Source organism: Notolepis coatsorum, assembly GCF_963971535.1.
Source record: "Notolepis coatsorum genome assembly, chromosome: 1".
In the NCBI taxonomy this organism is placed as follows: domain Eukaryota; kingdom Metazoa; phylum Chordata; class Actinopteri; order Aulopiformes; family Paralepididae; genus Notolepis; species Notolepis coatsorum.
In genome coordinates this window covers 104,999,113-105,015,341 of record NC_140165.1, presented here as the reverse complement: position 1 = coordinate 105,015,341, position 16,229 = coordinate 104,999,113, and the positions used below count along the sequence as shown (strand labels likewise).

General features: G+C 47.0%; 1 protein-coding gene across 1 annotated transcript in view; it reads right to left on the bottom strand.

Moving 5' to 3' along the window:
* The window catches only part of LOC311235308 (coronin-2A-like), a gene marked incomplete at both ends in the record, with an annotated part of 99,645 nt that overhangs the window by 15,380 nt on the left and 68,036 nt on the right, over positions 1-16,229 (bottom strand). Inside the window, 2 exons of the mRNA XM_084322731.1 lie at positions 5,886-5,976; positions 14,483-14,595. Coding sequence (XP_084178857.1) covers positions 5,886-5,976; positions 14,483-14,595 — 204 coding nt within the window. The remainder of the gene's footprint in view (positions 1-5,885; positions 5,977-14,482; positions 14,596-16,229) is intronic.

Below are 16,229 nucleotides of genomic sequence, written 5' to 3'. Positions count from 1 at the left end.
CTTAGAGTAGACGACAGAGTACAGCAACTTGCAATGGGCCTGGTCTACAAGATACACTATACCACTATACTAATGTATATGTCGAAATACTTCCCAAAAGTCAGTGAATACCACGACCACAACACCAGAGGGAGTTCCACAAATCATGTTCAACCCAGATTCGGCTCAAACAAGGGACTAAACACGTTTCGCAATTATGCCACAACAATGTGGAACGCCCTACCCTCAGCCGTAAAAAATTATGTGAATCCCTACCCACCTTCAAAACCGCTCTAAAAGAGCACCTACGGGAGGCCGCAATTCGCAACTGGCCCCGGTAAATGTCCAAACCCCCGGCCACTCAACCCCCCCCCCCCCCCCCCCAATGTACAGTTTCTCCCCCCTCAAATGTATATATTCTCTTTTAGAAACTCTGTCTGTAAATAAACAGTACTGTATATTTGTATATCTTGTATGTCATAAATGTCTGGATGTAACATTACTGTATATCTGTATGTCGTATATGTCATAAATTATATGATGAATTGAAAATGGGGGACCCTGATGTAAACAAGACGAAAGTCTTTCTCTGGTCTGCATCCCCTTAACAATTGTGTGTATTGAGCCATACTGTATTGTACCCATTCTGCAATCTGTTAATAAAATGTTCAATCAATCAATCAATCAATCAGACCCCTGTGTCACTACGCTCTGGCCCCCGACATACAATACATACAGACCCTGTGTCACTACGCTCTGGCCCCCGACATACAATACATACAGACCCTGTGTCACTACGCTCTGGCCCCCGACATACAATACGTTTTTCAAGGTGGCCTCCTGTGAATACAGTTGAGTCCCTGGCCTAGTGCTTCACTAAGCATCCAACTCTAAAATGGCCGACCATCGTGGTCATTTTTGCATGACTTCTCTCCATATTTTAAAAGCATTTATCCTGTGTCTTGATTCGTCTGCATTCATGTCTACTCTGTCACTCCTGTCCCTGTTACTCCTGTCCATTTCTGCTCCAGTCGTTGTTGTCTGGAGGTCTTTCATCGCAAAGACAAACCCCTTGGAGGGGCACTTGTTGCTCACCTAGCGGAGTTTTAGAAGAAATGTGATACAAATGAAATGTACTTTTTTTTTTTGATCCACTTTTTCTCCCATTTTTCTATATTTTCTCCCATCCCAATTTCGTATCATCCAATTCAACCCTCCCCTGTCACGAACGCTGTTTCTTGCCTCCCACAAGCCGGCTGCAATGTGGACTAAGTCATACATAGCACAAGTCCCCTCCGGTACTTGAGGTAACAGCAGTCGCATCTTTTCACCTGCGCAGCTCGTTCTCTCAGTGGCGAGGAGTAACGCGTGGGAGGCTCACGCTGCCCCCGACACTTCCTGATTCTACTGCGCAGGCGCACCAACCGACCTGTAGGAGTCGCTGTCCACAACGCCCGATCCCCACCCATCAGTTTCCCACCCCCTAATACGGCCAATGTGTATTAGTATGGACGGCCAGCTAAACTGAAAGCAATGTGGAGCGCTGGGCTCGAACAGGCAAGCCCAGCGTCTCCGTCATTCGTGGCGAGTGCCTTGCCCACTACGCCACGTAGCCGCCCTATGAAATGTACTTTTTAATAATACATCCACAGAGCTTTTAGAAATGTGCAGAATAAAAGTATTGCTTTTCCCCCAAAGTAATTATTGATTTATGAATTTATTATTTAAAACATTTAGTGCCCAAACTCATGGACCTTGGAATAAACCATCCCCTCTGCCGGTTGTCCAAGGACTTCCTCTCTGACCGCCCCCAGAGGGTCAGGATAGGCCCCCACACCTCCACAGCCATCAGCCTTAGCACCGGATCCCCCCAGGGCTGCGTGCTGAGTCCCCTTTTCTACTCTATTTATACACACGACTTCACCGTAGTCCACCCCAGCAACACCATCATCAAGTTTGCTGACGACACCACCGTGGTGGGCTGCATCACAAAAGGCGACGAGACCGCGTACCGCGATGAAGTAGAGCAGCTGTTAGCCCTGTGCAAAGATAACAACCTACAACTGAATAAGCTAAAGACCCAGGAGATGATCGTGGACTACAGGAGGAAGAAGACCGACATACAGCCCCTGTACATCGACGGGGGAGGTGTGGAGAGAGTCTCGGTCATCAAGTTCCTGGGTGTCCACCTGGAGGATGACCTGACCTGGAGAACCAACACCACGGCGATAGTGAAAAAGGCACAGCAGAGACTCTACCTCCTGAGAATACTGAGAAACTACCACCTCAGACAAGACCTGCTTGTGTCTTTTTACCGCTGCTCCGTGGAAAGCATCCTCACCTACTGCATCAATGTGTGGTTCCTCAGCTGCACAGCCGCAGAGAGGAGGGCGCTCCAGAGGGTCGTCAACTCGGCCCAAAAGATTATCGGCTGCCCTCTCCCCTCACTGGAGGCACTATACAACTCCCGCTGCCTTAAAAAAGCAGTAAAAATACTGAAAGACCCACACCACCCGGGCAACAAACACTTTGTACGGCTGCGCTCGGGCAGGCGTTTCAGCGTCATGCCCACCCGGACAAACAGACTGAAGTTTAGTTTTTATCCCAGGGCCATATGTGCACTAAACTCAGCTAAATTTTAAAACAAGTCTCCCTTGCACCCCCCCCCCCACGCACACGCACACACAACATTAAGATAGTGCAACATTCTGAACCTTCCATGGGACAGGTCCGGTATGGGTCTGACACCCCCCCCCCCCCACGATTTCTCGGGCACCAGAGAATATCGGGAGGAAACGCCGCTCATCGCGTCCTCCCATGGGACCACGATGACGGCCTGTTTCGCCGCCAGAGAACAAATCCCCTCGGCCAGGGCTGTCACTGCCGCGGACTCTGATAATAACCAAACCCAAAAACGGAGGGCGGGGGTGTGTAAACTGTAACCCTCAGCGTTCTCTCCATCCACACCGACATATGGCTACCACTGCAGCCATACGTGGTAAAAATTCCAAAGCGCCCCCGCCGCCAACTGCCGCTGGTCCGCTAGGAATCGTAGATAGGTGGCCCGGTCCCTCCCGCTGTGCGTTGTCAACCCTGGTCTCGCCAACCGCGCGAGCAGGGTGTCTCGTGGAGCCGGGATATCGCACCCTGACTCTACCAACGAGGCAATCGCACCCAAGGGGGGGACCCCGACAGAAGGGGTGGTCTGATACGGGGGGAGCAGCCATCACCCCTGGTGGCGTCTATTCGAAGCCTAACCGGTTCATGCTTCCGCGTTCGCGTTTTGCGCTCTGATTGGCCACTGATGTTTCTGGTCGCACCAATCGTGTGATGGCAAGTTCTTTCGCCGGTTAAGCTTAGGCACTCTTTCGAAGTTGGTTAAGGTTAGAGTTTGTCTTAGAGCAGGGCGATAGAACACCAGCCCTGATTCCAAACTCTAACCTTAACCAACTTTGAAAGAGTCGCCTAAGCTTAACCAGTGATAAACTAGGCGTTAGGTAGTTTGCTGCTGGTCGATGCGGAAATGGGCACGTCACGTGATTGGGCGCACATGTCACATGACCAGAAACGTCAGTGGCCAATCAGATCGCACCAGAAACGGCAGTGGCCAATCAGTTTAGCAAAACGTGAACGCGGAAGCATGAACCGGTTAGGCTTCGAATAGACGCCCCCTGGTGACATAGGCTCCCCCGCTGAGCATCTTCCCGGCTTAGCTTGCTGAGGACAGCCTGCTCTGCAGCTGGACATGCATGGTGTGTGGTCCTCACACTGCCCGATAGGGTGGGTCTCTACACACCGTAGCCCTGTAGTGATATTACTACCACCCAAATTACGCGTGCCTGCTGACCACCACGGGATCGGAAGTCCAGACGGGGGAGGCACTAACGTAATACCCGGCCTGGCGAGGGGGGGGCTGGGGGGAACCCGCGCTGCGACCTCCTGGGCCTAGAGTTCCCCCTCTGACAAAATGTTTTAGATACAGGGAACCCTGCTCCGTCGACAGATACACCAGGCTCACCAAACACAGACGCAGGACGTGTGGTGTGGGAGCCGCTTGACAGCACAGCATTCTCATAGACAGACCCAGGCCTAGCTAGCAACTGGGTGTCAGCCCCTGTCTCCATGAGAAGCGAAATGTGGGGCCGCTTGCGCTTCACTGGAAGAACACGGCCCGCAGCTAAAGGGGACAAATCAGAGCCCTGTGTCCCGTAGCGTAGCAGGGGGGAGTAACCGGAGGGCGTGCTAGACACAGCTAGATGGCAACATTTTTTAGGGCGTGCCCATCTAATATAGCCGATCCCTCGGGCCGCCGAGGCTGTCGGCCTTGTGATCACCTGTTTTCCTTGTGTCCAGGGTATCTCAGGCGGGGGAAACATGGCCGCTGGCCGGGGGCCTCGCCGCAGCCGCTGGCGAGGCCGTGCTCTCACCTCTGGCTGCGCGGTGTGGGGCGGTGTGGAGCCCAGGTCAAATACCGCCCGCGCCTCTGTGGACAGACCAAGGTCCACCCGCGGAGAGGGGAGCCCTGAGGAGGAGACCCCTCCCTTCCTCAAGGGGAGATTGCTCCAACCAAGATGCCTGTGAACAACCGTTGACAGCATCCTAGCCCTCCCTGCGGTTATAGCTTGCGGCTAGGTCAAAAGCTGAATAACCTCAAAACCTCGCGCAATGGTTTTGACGTCGGCTGGCCCTAAGGCCCCACCACCTGACACCATTTTTGACAGAAAAGCAGCCAATTGAGCAATGTCGTCAGTTGCTACTAAATTCTGTACCGCGGCGGTATAAGCTTCATCAGCCTCATGGCGTCGGCCGGGCGGGACACCGTTCCACCATGTCAGGGCAAAGGACTGATGCCACCTGCTTCACTAAGCACGGAACACCAGTGGTGGCTGCTGACCAAAGTTTACTACTAGTGAAGCACTGCTCCACTAGTAGTCATGTAACAACCTCCACTGCGGTGTGCACCCGTGAAGGGATAAATGAATAAATGAACGAAAACTCTATTAACATATTGCAGAATGGGCTAGCCCAATACACACAATTGTTAAGGGGATGCAGACCAGAGAAAACGTTATTCCTGTCTACATCAGGGACCCCCATTTTCAATTCATAGATTCACAAAAAGCACACCTGCCCTGAGCCCTGTCGTCAGCCCATCCACCCATGTAAAGGGTAAATAAGCCTCCGCTAAACCCCCAACATTAGACACCGATTGACCGTCAGCATGAATGGTTAAGAGGAGGGAAGATAGTAAAGACAGTCCTCGGCGGGGTACATGGGAACGGCGCCCCAACACTGTAGCATTAGCATTAGCTGCGCGCTAGGATACTTGGGAAAAACATCCAAAAGTGAGTCATGAAGACCATGTTTATCCAAATATCCTGCCCCCTGTGCCAATACATCACCCGGCTGTCTCACGAGACAACGAGCAGTATTACATATACAGTACCAATGCCTGCTAGTGCAGGCCCTACCTCGACTGCTAACCGTCGCGCGAAGTCCCTCGGTCTGCTGTCATGCGACGAGGAACAAACAGGATAGGGCCGTCGTGCTGTCAGGACGTGCCGAGAAGGTTCCGGGGGCTGGCGAACTTCTGGCGAATTCCCAACATTGTGTAATGTCTCCTTCTGCTTCATAACAATCTCCAGTTCCGAAGTGCATCTAGCTGCTTCCGCGTTGGAAACGAATGAGGAAGGGTGAGGCGTGACCACTTCCGGTGTAATATAGGGCGCATGGGAGTGGCGTGGTCACGTGCACGTGGGTGCATTTGTTTTGTTTCCTGGAGCACACTAGGTTCTAGAGATTATCTCAGTAGGCAGAGCGGGACGCGATAGCCAGTTGATATATAACTATAAGCCTATACCCTGTTTGTCAGCCATCTTGGCTTTAGAATGCCACATGTCACTGACCTCTGTTGATCCCAGAGAGCCACTCCTGAGCCGTCATGGCCGCCTGGTTTCCCGCTGTCATGGGATATAGGTCCTCCTGGAAACCGCCCAACTGGAAAGAGAGCAACAGTAGCTTAAGTGTTTGAAGAACATTGTTACTCAGCTGAAAGAGTTGTACCCTTCCTGCTGACCTGTTGTACAGAAGTTGTAAGTCGCCTACCTAGACACTCACCAATATTTATACAGGAGTTCTCTGAGTTGATCTCACTATGTCCAGATACGATAAGGTGATCCTAAACGGAGACCTGAATATCGATTTTAATAAAAAAGCAGACTCCAAAACTAAAGAGCTTACAAATCTACTGGATAGTTTTGATCTAACACAGCATAACAAATGCAACTCACCGGCATGGTAATACATTAGACTTAGTGATAACAACTGGGCTAAGCATTAATGTCTCAATAACTTACCTCTCTCTGACCATCACTGTATACTTTTGATGGTCAAATAACCCTTACTAAAACTAAAAAATAAGTCATAGTTCAAAAGAGGCTGAATGAAAGTTCACCGATCTTATCAGACTATATGAACTACACAATCATGACAGCTCTCTAAATGAAATGGTAGAAAATCTCAATGATACACTATCATCTGTATTAAATTCTGTCGCCCCACTAAAAACTATAATGGCTGAACTATAATGTGGAGGATGGAAAATGGAGGAAACCAAAAACCACTATCGACTGTGATATCTACAAAGATGCTTTAACTGCCTATAACAAAACGATCCACTAAGGAAAGACTACTTCTCTAAAATGATTACAGAAAACGCTGGAAATTCCAGAATCCTTTTTTCGATCTACTGCTCAACACTGTCCCTACCCTTCTGCAGTCCTCAACAGTTAAATGTGAATAACTTGCACTATTTTTCAGAGCCAGAATTACTCATGATGGTAATGATTACAGCAAACCGTGTAATGTAACCATGAGAAGATTCACATGCATCACATTAGATGAGCTTTGCAAAACTGTCTCAGAATGTAACTCCTCCACATCAGCATACCTACAGCATTTCTTAAACAGGTATTTAATAGTGTTTGAATCCCTGTGCTAGATATCATAAATAATTCACTTAGGACTGGTATTTTACCAGATGCCTTTAAAACCCTTTAGAACCCATTAAAAAAAACTAACTTAGATAGTAATACACTGGCAAACTATAGACTGATATCAAACCTCCCGTTCATTAGTAAGGTACTTGACAAGATAGTTTCAGTTCAAATAAATTAATTTCTTGAAGAAAGCAATATTTTATAAGAATTTCAGTCGGGGTTCAGAAATTATCATAGCACTGAAACTGCTCTCACCAAAATAATCAGCGACCTCAGACTAAACTCTGATGAGAATAAGGTCTCCATCCTTGTCCTGCTAGATCTCAGTGCAGCATTCAATACAGTTGATCATGATATTCTAATCAATGGTCTTGAAAACCTTGTTGGTTTCCCAGTGTTAAACTGGTTCAAAACGGACATCAGAGGGAGAAAGTACTATGTTAAACTAGGAGGCCATGCCTGAGAAATATGACAGCTGCTATGGGGTTGCACAAGGGAGTTGCCTAGGTCATTTACTCTTTCCCTTTACATGTTACCACATGGGTGATATCATCAGAGAACATAATGTAGGTTTCCACAGCTATGCAGATGATACACAATTGTACATATCTGCAGAACCAAATGATACAGCTATTAACTCCATTACCAACTGCTTATTGGCAATACATAACTAAATGGATGAGTAAAAACGTCCTGAAACTAAATGAGGACAAAACTGAAATTCAAATGATCTGCCCCAAAACAAAAAGAGAAACGTTAATTAAGAACCTGAAAACATTGTTCTTTCATCAGCAAAGGTACGACCATTTATAAATCAAAACAATGCTGAGAATCTAATTCATGCATTCATATCTAGCCGGTTAGACTACTGTAACGCACTTTTCACAGGTCTCCCTAAGAAAACTGCAGATAGACTTCAGCTCATCCAAAACTCTGCCGCCCGACTGCTAACCAAAACCATAAAGAAAGAGCACATTAGTCCAGTCTTAGCTAATTTACACTGGCTTCCTGTAACATTTAGAATTTACTTCAAGGTCCTTCTCCTTACATACAAAGCCCTAAATGGACAGGGACCTATCTAACACTCTAATAAATGACATCGCCATCTGCGATCATCAACTGCTGGGCTATTAGAGGCTCCCAGAAACAGTCAAAAGAAGATCGGTCTTTTTGTGCTACTGTGAAGCACTTTGAGCTGCAATTCTAGTATGAAAGGTGCTATACAAATAACGTTTTTTATTATTATTATTATTATTATTATTATTATTATTATTATTATTATTATTATTATTATTATTATTATTATTATTATTATTATTATTATTATTATTGGATAAAAGCGTCTGCTAAATGACAAAATGTAAAAGTGTAAATGTGTTTCTTCACAAACATAGCCACAACACTGGTAAACAAACTACCCTCCCACTCAGGGCAGTATGGGGTAGAACACATAGTAGCATACTACAAGAACCTAGGCGTCCACAAAGACGACTTCAAACTGGAAATGGTAACTACAGATGAGGTACTCAAAAAACTGAGCGCCCTCCAACCGAACAAGGCCACTGGCCATGACAACATCCCCTCCAAATTCCTCAGAGACTCAGCAGCCACCATCACCCCAGTCATCACACACATAATAAACCTCTCCATAAAACAGGGACACGTCCCCAAGGACTTCAAAATTCCGAGAGTAACACCCCTGCACAAAAAGGGCAGCAAACTAGACCCAGGCAACTACCGCCCTGTTTCTATCCTTACATCCATCTCGAAAGTCATGGAAAAAATTGTATACGAACAGATCGAAAAGTACCTTGCGGAAAAAAATCTAATCTACGAATTCCAATCTGGCTTCAGAACATCCCACTCCACTGACACATGCCTTCTCTATTTGAACGACCACATCAAACAAAAGGTGGACGCGGGCAAATACTGCGGCATGGTCATGCTGGACCTACAAAAGGCCTTCGACACTGTCAATCACACCATTCTGATTGACAAGCTAAAAGCAATAGGTTTTGATAGTTTATCAGTGAGCTGGATACAATCCTACCTGGAGGGGAGAGAACAGATGGTGGAGGTAAACGGTACCCTATCCCCCCCCCTCACAGTGAGCTGTGGTGTTCCACAAGGAAGCATACTAGGACCGCTACTATTCCTAATTTATGCAAATGACATGTCGTCAGCTTGTGACTGCAACTTGTTCCTGTTTGCGGACGACTCAGCCCTGCTGGTCTCTGACAAGAACAAGTTACAGGTTGAAAAAGCCCTCAGCTCGGAACTAGGCAAAATCTGCATATGGCTCGCCGACAACAAACTATCATTACACATGGGCAAAACAGAGTCCATACTCTTCGGTTCAAATAACAAACTCAGCAAGACCGACGGCTTCTCGGTTACAGTGGGTGACAATATTGTCACAAGGAAAGATGAAATTACCTACCTAGGTTCCATCCTAGAGGCTAATCTTTCCTGTGACAAAATGGCATCCAATGTAATAAAAAAAGTCAACCAACGAACTCGATTCTTGTACCGGATCTCCTCTCTGGTAAACAAGAATACCCTGAAGACTCTGGCAGGAGCACTCATTCAAGGGTACTACGACTATGCGTGCACCTCATGGTACCAAAGCACCTCAAAGGCACTAAAAAACAAATTACAAACATCTCAAAACAAGCTAGTCAGACTACTGCTTGACCTGACTCCTAGAACCCACCTCACCCCGGCCCACTTTGACAACCTAGGATGGCTTAGAGTAGACGACAGAGTACAGCAACTTGCAATGGGCCTGGTCTACAAGATACACTACGCGACCAAGGTACCCATGTACATGTCAAAATACTTCCCAAAGGTCAGTGAATACCACGATCACAACACCAGAGGGAGCTCCACAAATCATGTTAAACCCAGATTCGGCTCAAACAAGGGACTAAACACGTTTCGCAATTATGCCACATCAATGTGGAACGCCCTACCCAAAGCTGTAAAGGAATGTGAATCACTACCCACTTTCAAAAACACTCTCAAAGAACACCTACGGGAGACTGCAATTCGAAACTGGCCCCTACAAATGTCTTAACCCAGTTGTACAGTAAATTACTAAGTATGGCTTTGTCAGTATTCCAATGTACAGTGTACAGTGTCCCCCCCCCCTACCCCAACCCCCCCCCCCCCCCCTCCAATGTACAGCCCCCACCCACCCAACCCCACCCCACCCACCCAACCTCCTCCAATGTACAGTTGCTACGTCAAATGTATATACACTCTTTTTCTGGACACAAACAGTACTGTATTTGCAAATCTGATATGTCATAAATGTATAGATGTAGCAGTACTGTGAAGGATTTGGGGTGCTTTTTCAATGTATGTGATGTATAGATTGGGGGGAGATGACCACAGCTAAAACAGTGCCGGGTCAGAGAGGTCGAAGTGCATGCTGGTGGAAGCAGGAGACGGTGGTTCAGTAGAGCAGGGTGATTGTTGTGAGGCACACTGCCAGCGAGAGAATGTTTTGAATTCCTTATAACAAAACATTGATAAGAGCAAGTGTACTGTAGGCCCAGAGCAGGAGGGAGAGAGGTTCATCTTAATGAAACGTGAAATGTGTGTAAAGGTTAAACGCGGTTGTCATGACAGCGCGGCACCTGACAACCAGAAAGGGGTGGGCCGTCGTTGCTACGACGAAGATCTATAAGTCGAATGGTGTTTCCGGGTGTAAGGCAGACTAAAATCTGACTGAGACTAAGAGGGAAGAAACCAGAAGAGACTTTCTCTCCTCTCATCACGGAGGGGGGGGGGGGGGAAGAATGACACATCATCATTAGCTTCGGCTACCACGAGGATGGTCTTGGCTAACGACCAGGCCTGATCACCATTGGACTGAATAGCAAGGATGATACAATTTGATAACATCTGATAACATCTGATTATGAGGTTCTGTTTATTGAATAAACAACGCTTCTCATTATAAGGTATTTCACGTTGTCGAAGTGTCGAATTCTTACGGAGGCGGAGAATTATTATGGTTTGCGGATGGTACTAACGGGAAGAGAAAAGGATCTTATCAGCCAGTGTCGGAGACGTCAGGACCATTAAAATGACACAACGCAGAGGAATTGGATGGAGAGCCAAACAGACGAAGACGTGGTACTGGCCAGATTGATCAGGATCTAACAGTTGGTTGCCGATGACAGCCGGATTTGCAAGAGATAAAAACAACGGGAACAGTTGGTTGCCGATGACAGCCGGATTTGCAAGAGATAAGAGCAACGGATAAAGACTTTTTCAATAATGGGGCGACAGTGGACAACAGTCATCGTGTGTGGGAGAATCATGATCGAGCAAGGCCGGCCAGCCCTGGGAGAGAGAGCGTCGAGTCGAGGCGGACCAGCGCTGTAGGAGAAACAGCGCTTAGGAGAAAGATGTGAGTTCACTGTGCACACATGGTTGTTTTGATCTTTTAAGCCAAATAAAAACGAACAGATAGTGCATCCGTAAACATTTTTAGTTTGACACAGAGAGAATGCCAGCTGTAATAATATGAGCAGAGAGCCATGGTGAAAATCGAGGGTGTTATCTACAGAGAATGAAAAGCAAACGAGCCAGGCTGTACAGTTTTGGTTTAAGGAGGGTAAATGCGAGATGAGGAAAGGGGGGGGGGGGGGGATGCTGGAACCAGATCAAAATAATTGTTATGGCGGGACTGTCGTCATGACAGAAGGAAAGTCGAGAGGAGATTGTACCAGTGTGTATTATGTCCGTTCAGGCAAGAGTATTAGTCTGAGAAAGCGTCCCCTGATATGGATGGGAAAGAGAGAAAAACAGCTGTGTTTTTAGGCCTTGGAAGGAAGGGCAGCGGCCGTTTGTTTTTAGAGAGTAGCCATTATGAGCGAGACAAGATGGCCGCAAAGAGCCACGAGGAGATAACAACAGATAAGAACCAGGAAGTGACACGTCAACTAAAACACCATAGAGGAGGAGTAGGTCGCCACCTAGTGGCGGAGGGGGGGTAGTGCTGGGGATTTTTCATTACCCATAGGGGAACATTTAGATATAGGTCTGTACTACCATCTAGTGGCGGATTGGGGGAGTGATTCAAGTTAGAGAATCTAATGAGCACAGAGAGTGGATTATTATTATAATAATAATATTAGATATACAGGTTAATTAAATAGAGTTAATTATACAATGGATTAAATAAGAATTGCACAGAGAGAGATGAGATGCGGTTAATTAAATAAGTTTAATTATGAAATAAGAGGGAGTTCGATCTCCAGTGGGACCTTCTCACACCTGATAGATAGGCAGGGTCTTCAGAAGACACGTCACCAGAAAGAACTGGCGCGCGCTGGGGGTCACCCGTGGGACGAAGAGATAGAGTTGCGCGGAGTGGGTATCGGTTAGCTGCTGGTGTCACGCCGGAAGACAACAAACAGGGAAACAGCCCTGTAGGACAGATTATGGGTGTGGAGAAGGTGGTAGACTAATAGCAAAACAAGGGAAGTCGAATGTACAGACGACTGCTGGTGTTGTGTTTCTGCTTTCAGCGGGGGGAGACACCGACAGCGGTGGAGACGACCAGGAGACAGACTGGAGGAGGAGGAAGCCGCAGGGGCCAGGCACCGCAGCCTGGTACACAGATCATCCACGACGAGAGAGAGGAGACGCGGCGGTGGAGGAGCAGATGTGGAGAGGACAGCCAGAGACACTGAGGAGTAGCAGACCAGGGGAGACATTTTTGCCTAGGAGACCGCGCCCTGGGAGGGGGACCAGCTCAGGATAGGAGCCGTCACTGAAAGGGGCCCTTGCCCTAGGAGACGGGACCAGCCCAAGATGGGAGGTGTACTGTAAGAGGGAAGGGAGCGCTCTGATTTGGACGTGGGGTGTACCTAATAGGGGGGCCGAAGGGTTTAGGTGTGTTGTCTGAAAAGTTGCAATCTGTGTTTTTCTCTGTCTCTCTCTCTCTCTCTCCTCCCTGACCGTTGTTTATCCTTTCTGGTTTGGGTGTGATGCGGGTAATGGAAAACAATAAGGCAAACAGCAGATGGCGGGGCCCTCATTTTAATGAGTCTATTTTTGGGTATAATTAATTGAAAAACCAAGGAGTCTGTTGATTCTGAAGGTTGATTAAGAATCAAAGGGGGGAATGAAGGATTTGGGGTGCTTTTTCAATGTATGTGATGTATAGATTGGGGGGAGATGACCACAGCTAAAACGGTGCCGGGTCAGAGAGGTCGAAGTGCATGCTGGTGGAAGCAGGAGACGGTGGTTCAGTAGAGCAGGGTGATTGTTGTGAGGCACACTGCCAGCGAGAGAATGTTTTGAATTCCTTATAACAAAACATTGATAAGAGCAAGTGTACTGTAGGCCCAGAGCAGGAGGGAGAGAGGTTCATCTTAATGAAACGTGAAATGTGTGTAAAGGTTAAACGCGGTTGTCATGACAGCGCGGCACATGACAACCAGAAAGGGGTGGGCCGTCGTTGCTACGACGAAGATCTATAAGTCGAACGGTGTTTCCGGGTGTAAGGCAGACAAAAATCTGACTGAGACTAAGAGGGAAGAAACCAGAAGAGACTTTCTCTCCTCTCATCACGGAGGGGGGGGGGGAAGAATGACACATCATCATTAGCTTCGGCTACCACGAGGATGGTCTTGGCTAACGACCAGGCCTGATCACCATTGGACTGAATAGCAAGGACGATACAATTTGATAACATCTGATAACATCTGATTATGAGGTACTGTTTATTGAATAAACAACGCTTCTCCTTATAAGGTATTTCACGTTGTCGAAGTGTCGAATTCTTACGGAGGCGGAGAATTATTATGGTTTGCAGATGGTACTAACGGGGAGAGATAAGGATCTTATCAGCCAGTGTCGGAGACGTCAGGACCATTAAAATGACACAACGCAGAGGAATTGGATGGAGAGCCAAACAGACGAAGACGTGGTACTGGCCAGATTGATCAGGATCTAACAACTGTCTATCTGTATGTCATGTATGTCATATATGTTATGATGAATTGAAAATGGGGGACCCTGATGTAAACAAGACGAAAGTCTTTCTCTGGTCTGCATCCCCTTAACAATTGTATGTATTGAGCTGTACTGTACTGTACCCATTCTGCAATCTGTTAATAAACTTTTCAATCAATCAATCAATCAATCAATCAATCAATCAGTAAAGTAGCACGGGGACAACAGACCATAACCCTTTCACTGCAACAATACAGAAGGTTAACCCTTTCACTGCCACAGGACAAAGGGTTAACCCTTTCACTGCAACAATACAGAAGGTGAACCCTTTCACTGTCACATGACAAAGGGTTAACCCTTTCACTACCACACTACAGAAGGTTAACCCTTTCACTACCACACTACACCACACTACAGACGGTTAACCTGAAAGGGTTCAGAGCTGAGGGCGTGAAAGGGTTAACCTTCTGTAATGTGGTAGTAAAAGGGATAACAACGATTGACATGTCTTGGTCTCTCTTCTCCTTTACCTTGCGAGGTACTATCATAGACAGCGGCTCCACCAGGTCTTTTACGGTGATTAGCCGGTAGAACCGGAACACCTCACAGGTGCTCACGTCCAGCCCACGCTTAGGCATCACCCCTGGAGGTGAGAGAGTGTCAATTAGGTTCATGCATCACTGTTGATATTAGGGATGGCCGTGAGTAATCGATTACTCAAGTACTTGCCGTTTCAACTGAACCTGAGTGCTTTTTGAGAGTGCTCGTTTTTTTGTATCACCAAAAGTGCTTGTTTGTGCCACTGAAACAGAAATATTTGAGGTTCTACATTAGGTACCGAATGGGTACCTGCAGATACAACACAAAGACAAAGATTGTCTAGCTGTGTGTCAGTTTGACAATAGCAAAACTAGCGTGAAGACATATGCTAGTGTGTGTTTGGTCTCAACACTGGCATTGTTGATGTTTACAAAGAGTGTTTCTAAAATGTAACCTGGTTAAATATCTAGAGATCTATTTCATATTAATGGTGAAAACATCCCCTCACTTGACTCCATCACACCTGGAAAATGTGCCTAGAGAGAAGCTGTTTGCCTAGACTCTGTACGCATTCACGCTACTTCTAGTAAGTTGGTTTTGTGTTGTATTTGAACATACTGTCATGTTTTGTGTTGTATTTTAACATACTGTTATGTTTTGTGTTGTATTTGAACATACTGTTATGTTTTGTGCTGTATCTTAACTGTTAGTGTAACCCAGGTTTCAGATTCATAACTATTTAAGTCATAAGAACATAAATAGTTAATGCCATTGAATAAGAACATAAATAGTTCTATATCATACTGGCTCCGCTCAGCGTCATCTGCACTAACCTCACTTCGTGCACAGCACTGAATACAAATCCACAATGTACCTTTACATACCAGCATCCGTCTGGCCACACCCCTATCCGCTACCTTCATAAGCAGGTGTGTGGTCACCTACTCGCCTCCTTCTTCACTTTCACCACAAGGAAGTGCCTGTTGTATACCCCACTTGACGAGGTTGTTAGCTGAAGAAAGTTGAGAGGAAAACAGAAGACGGGAAGATACGTTGACATTATATCTTTATTTTCTCTCTCACTATTTCGAGAAAATACGGCGATATTGTCTTCGTCACTGGAGTGGTTAGCTGCCAATTTTACGAAAGCTGGCCCCGGACTGGGGTCCTCTGCTCGGCTTCTTAAGCGGCGGACGGAGGATCTTGGTCTGACGCCCATGATGGTCAACCTAGTGGGCCGCGACCGAGTCCTGGTTTGAACCCGGGATTCTCTGGACGAGCGGATGCTTCTCTGTCCCGTGCAGGCCCCATCTTTCACATGAATGTGGAAGTACACCCTAACGAGGAAATGTGGGCATGGATCTTCCTTATCGGAAGATCCATGCTCAAGTCGGCTGCAGCCCGGATGGGAATTGTGCCGGCTCTGCTGTATGTCTGGTAAATCACTGTTGAAAACTGTGTTTGACATTTCTTTTTCTCTTCCCTCTTAGGATGGGGAGGGACTCAGGCGGCGGCCTGTCTGAAGTGTGGCTTATTATGTCGTTGTGTACAGTTCAGGTGATAGCTGCTTAGCTGGCGTGCTAGTTTGTGGCCTACTGTGTTAGCCAGTCAGCTGTTAGCTGCGGCGCTAGCTCGTTGTGTTCACTAGGCTAGTAAACATTAGCTTGTTGCTATCAGTCGGACGGCTGTTAGCTTAATGCTACACTGTGGAACGTTACTGTGACTATAATATACCTT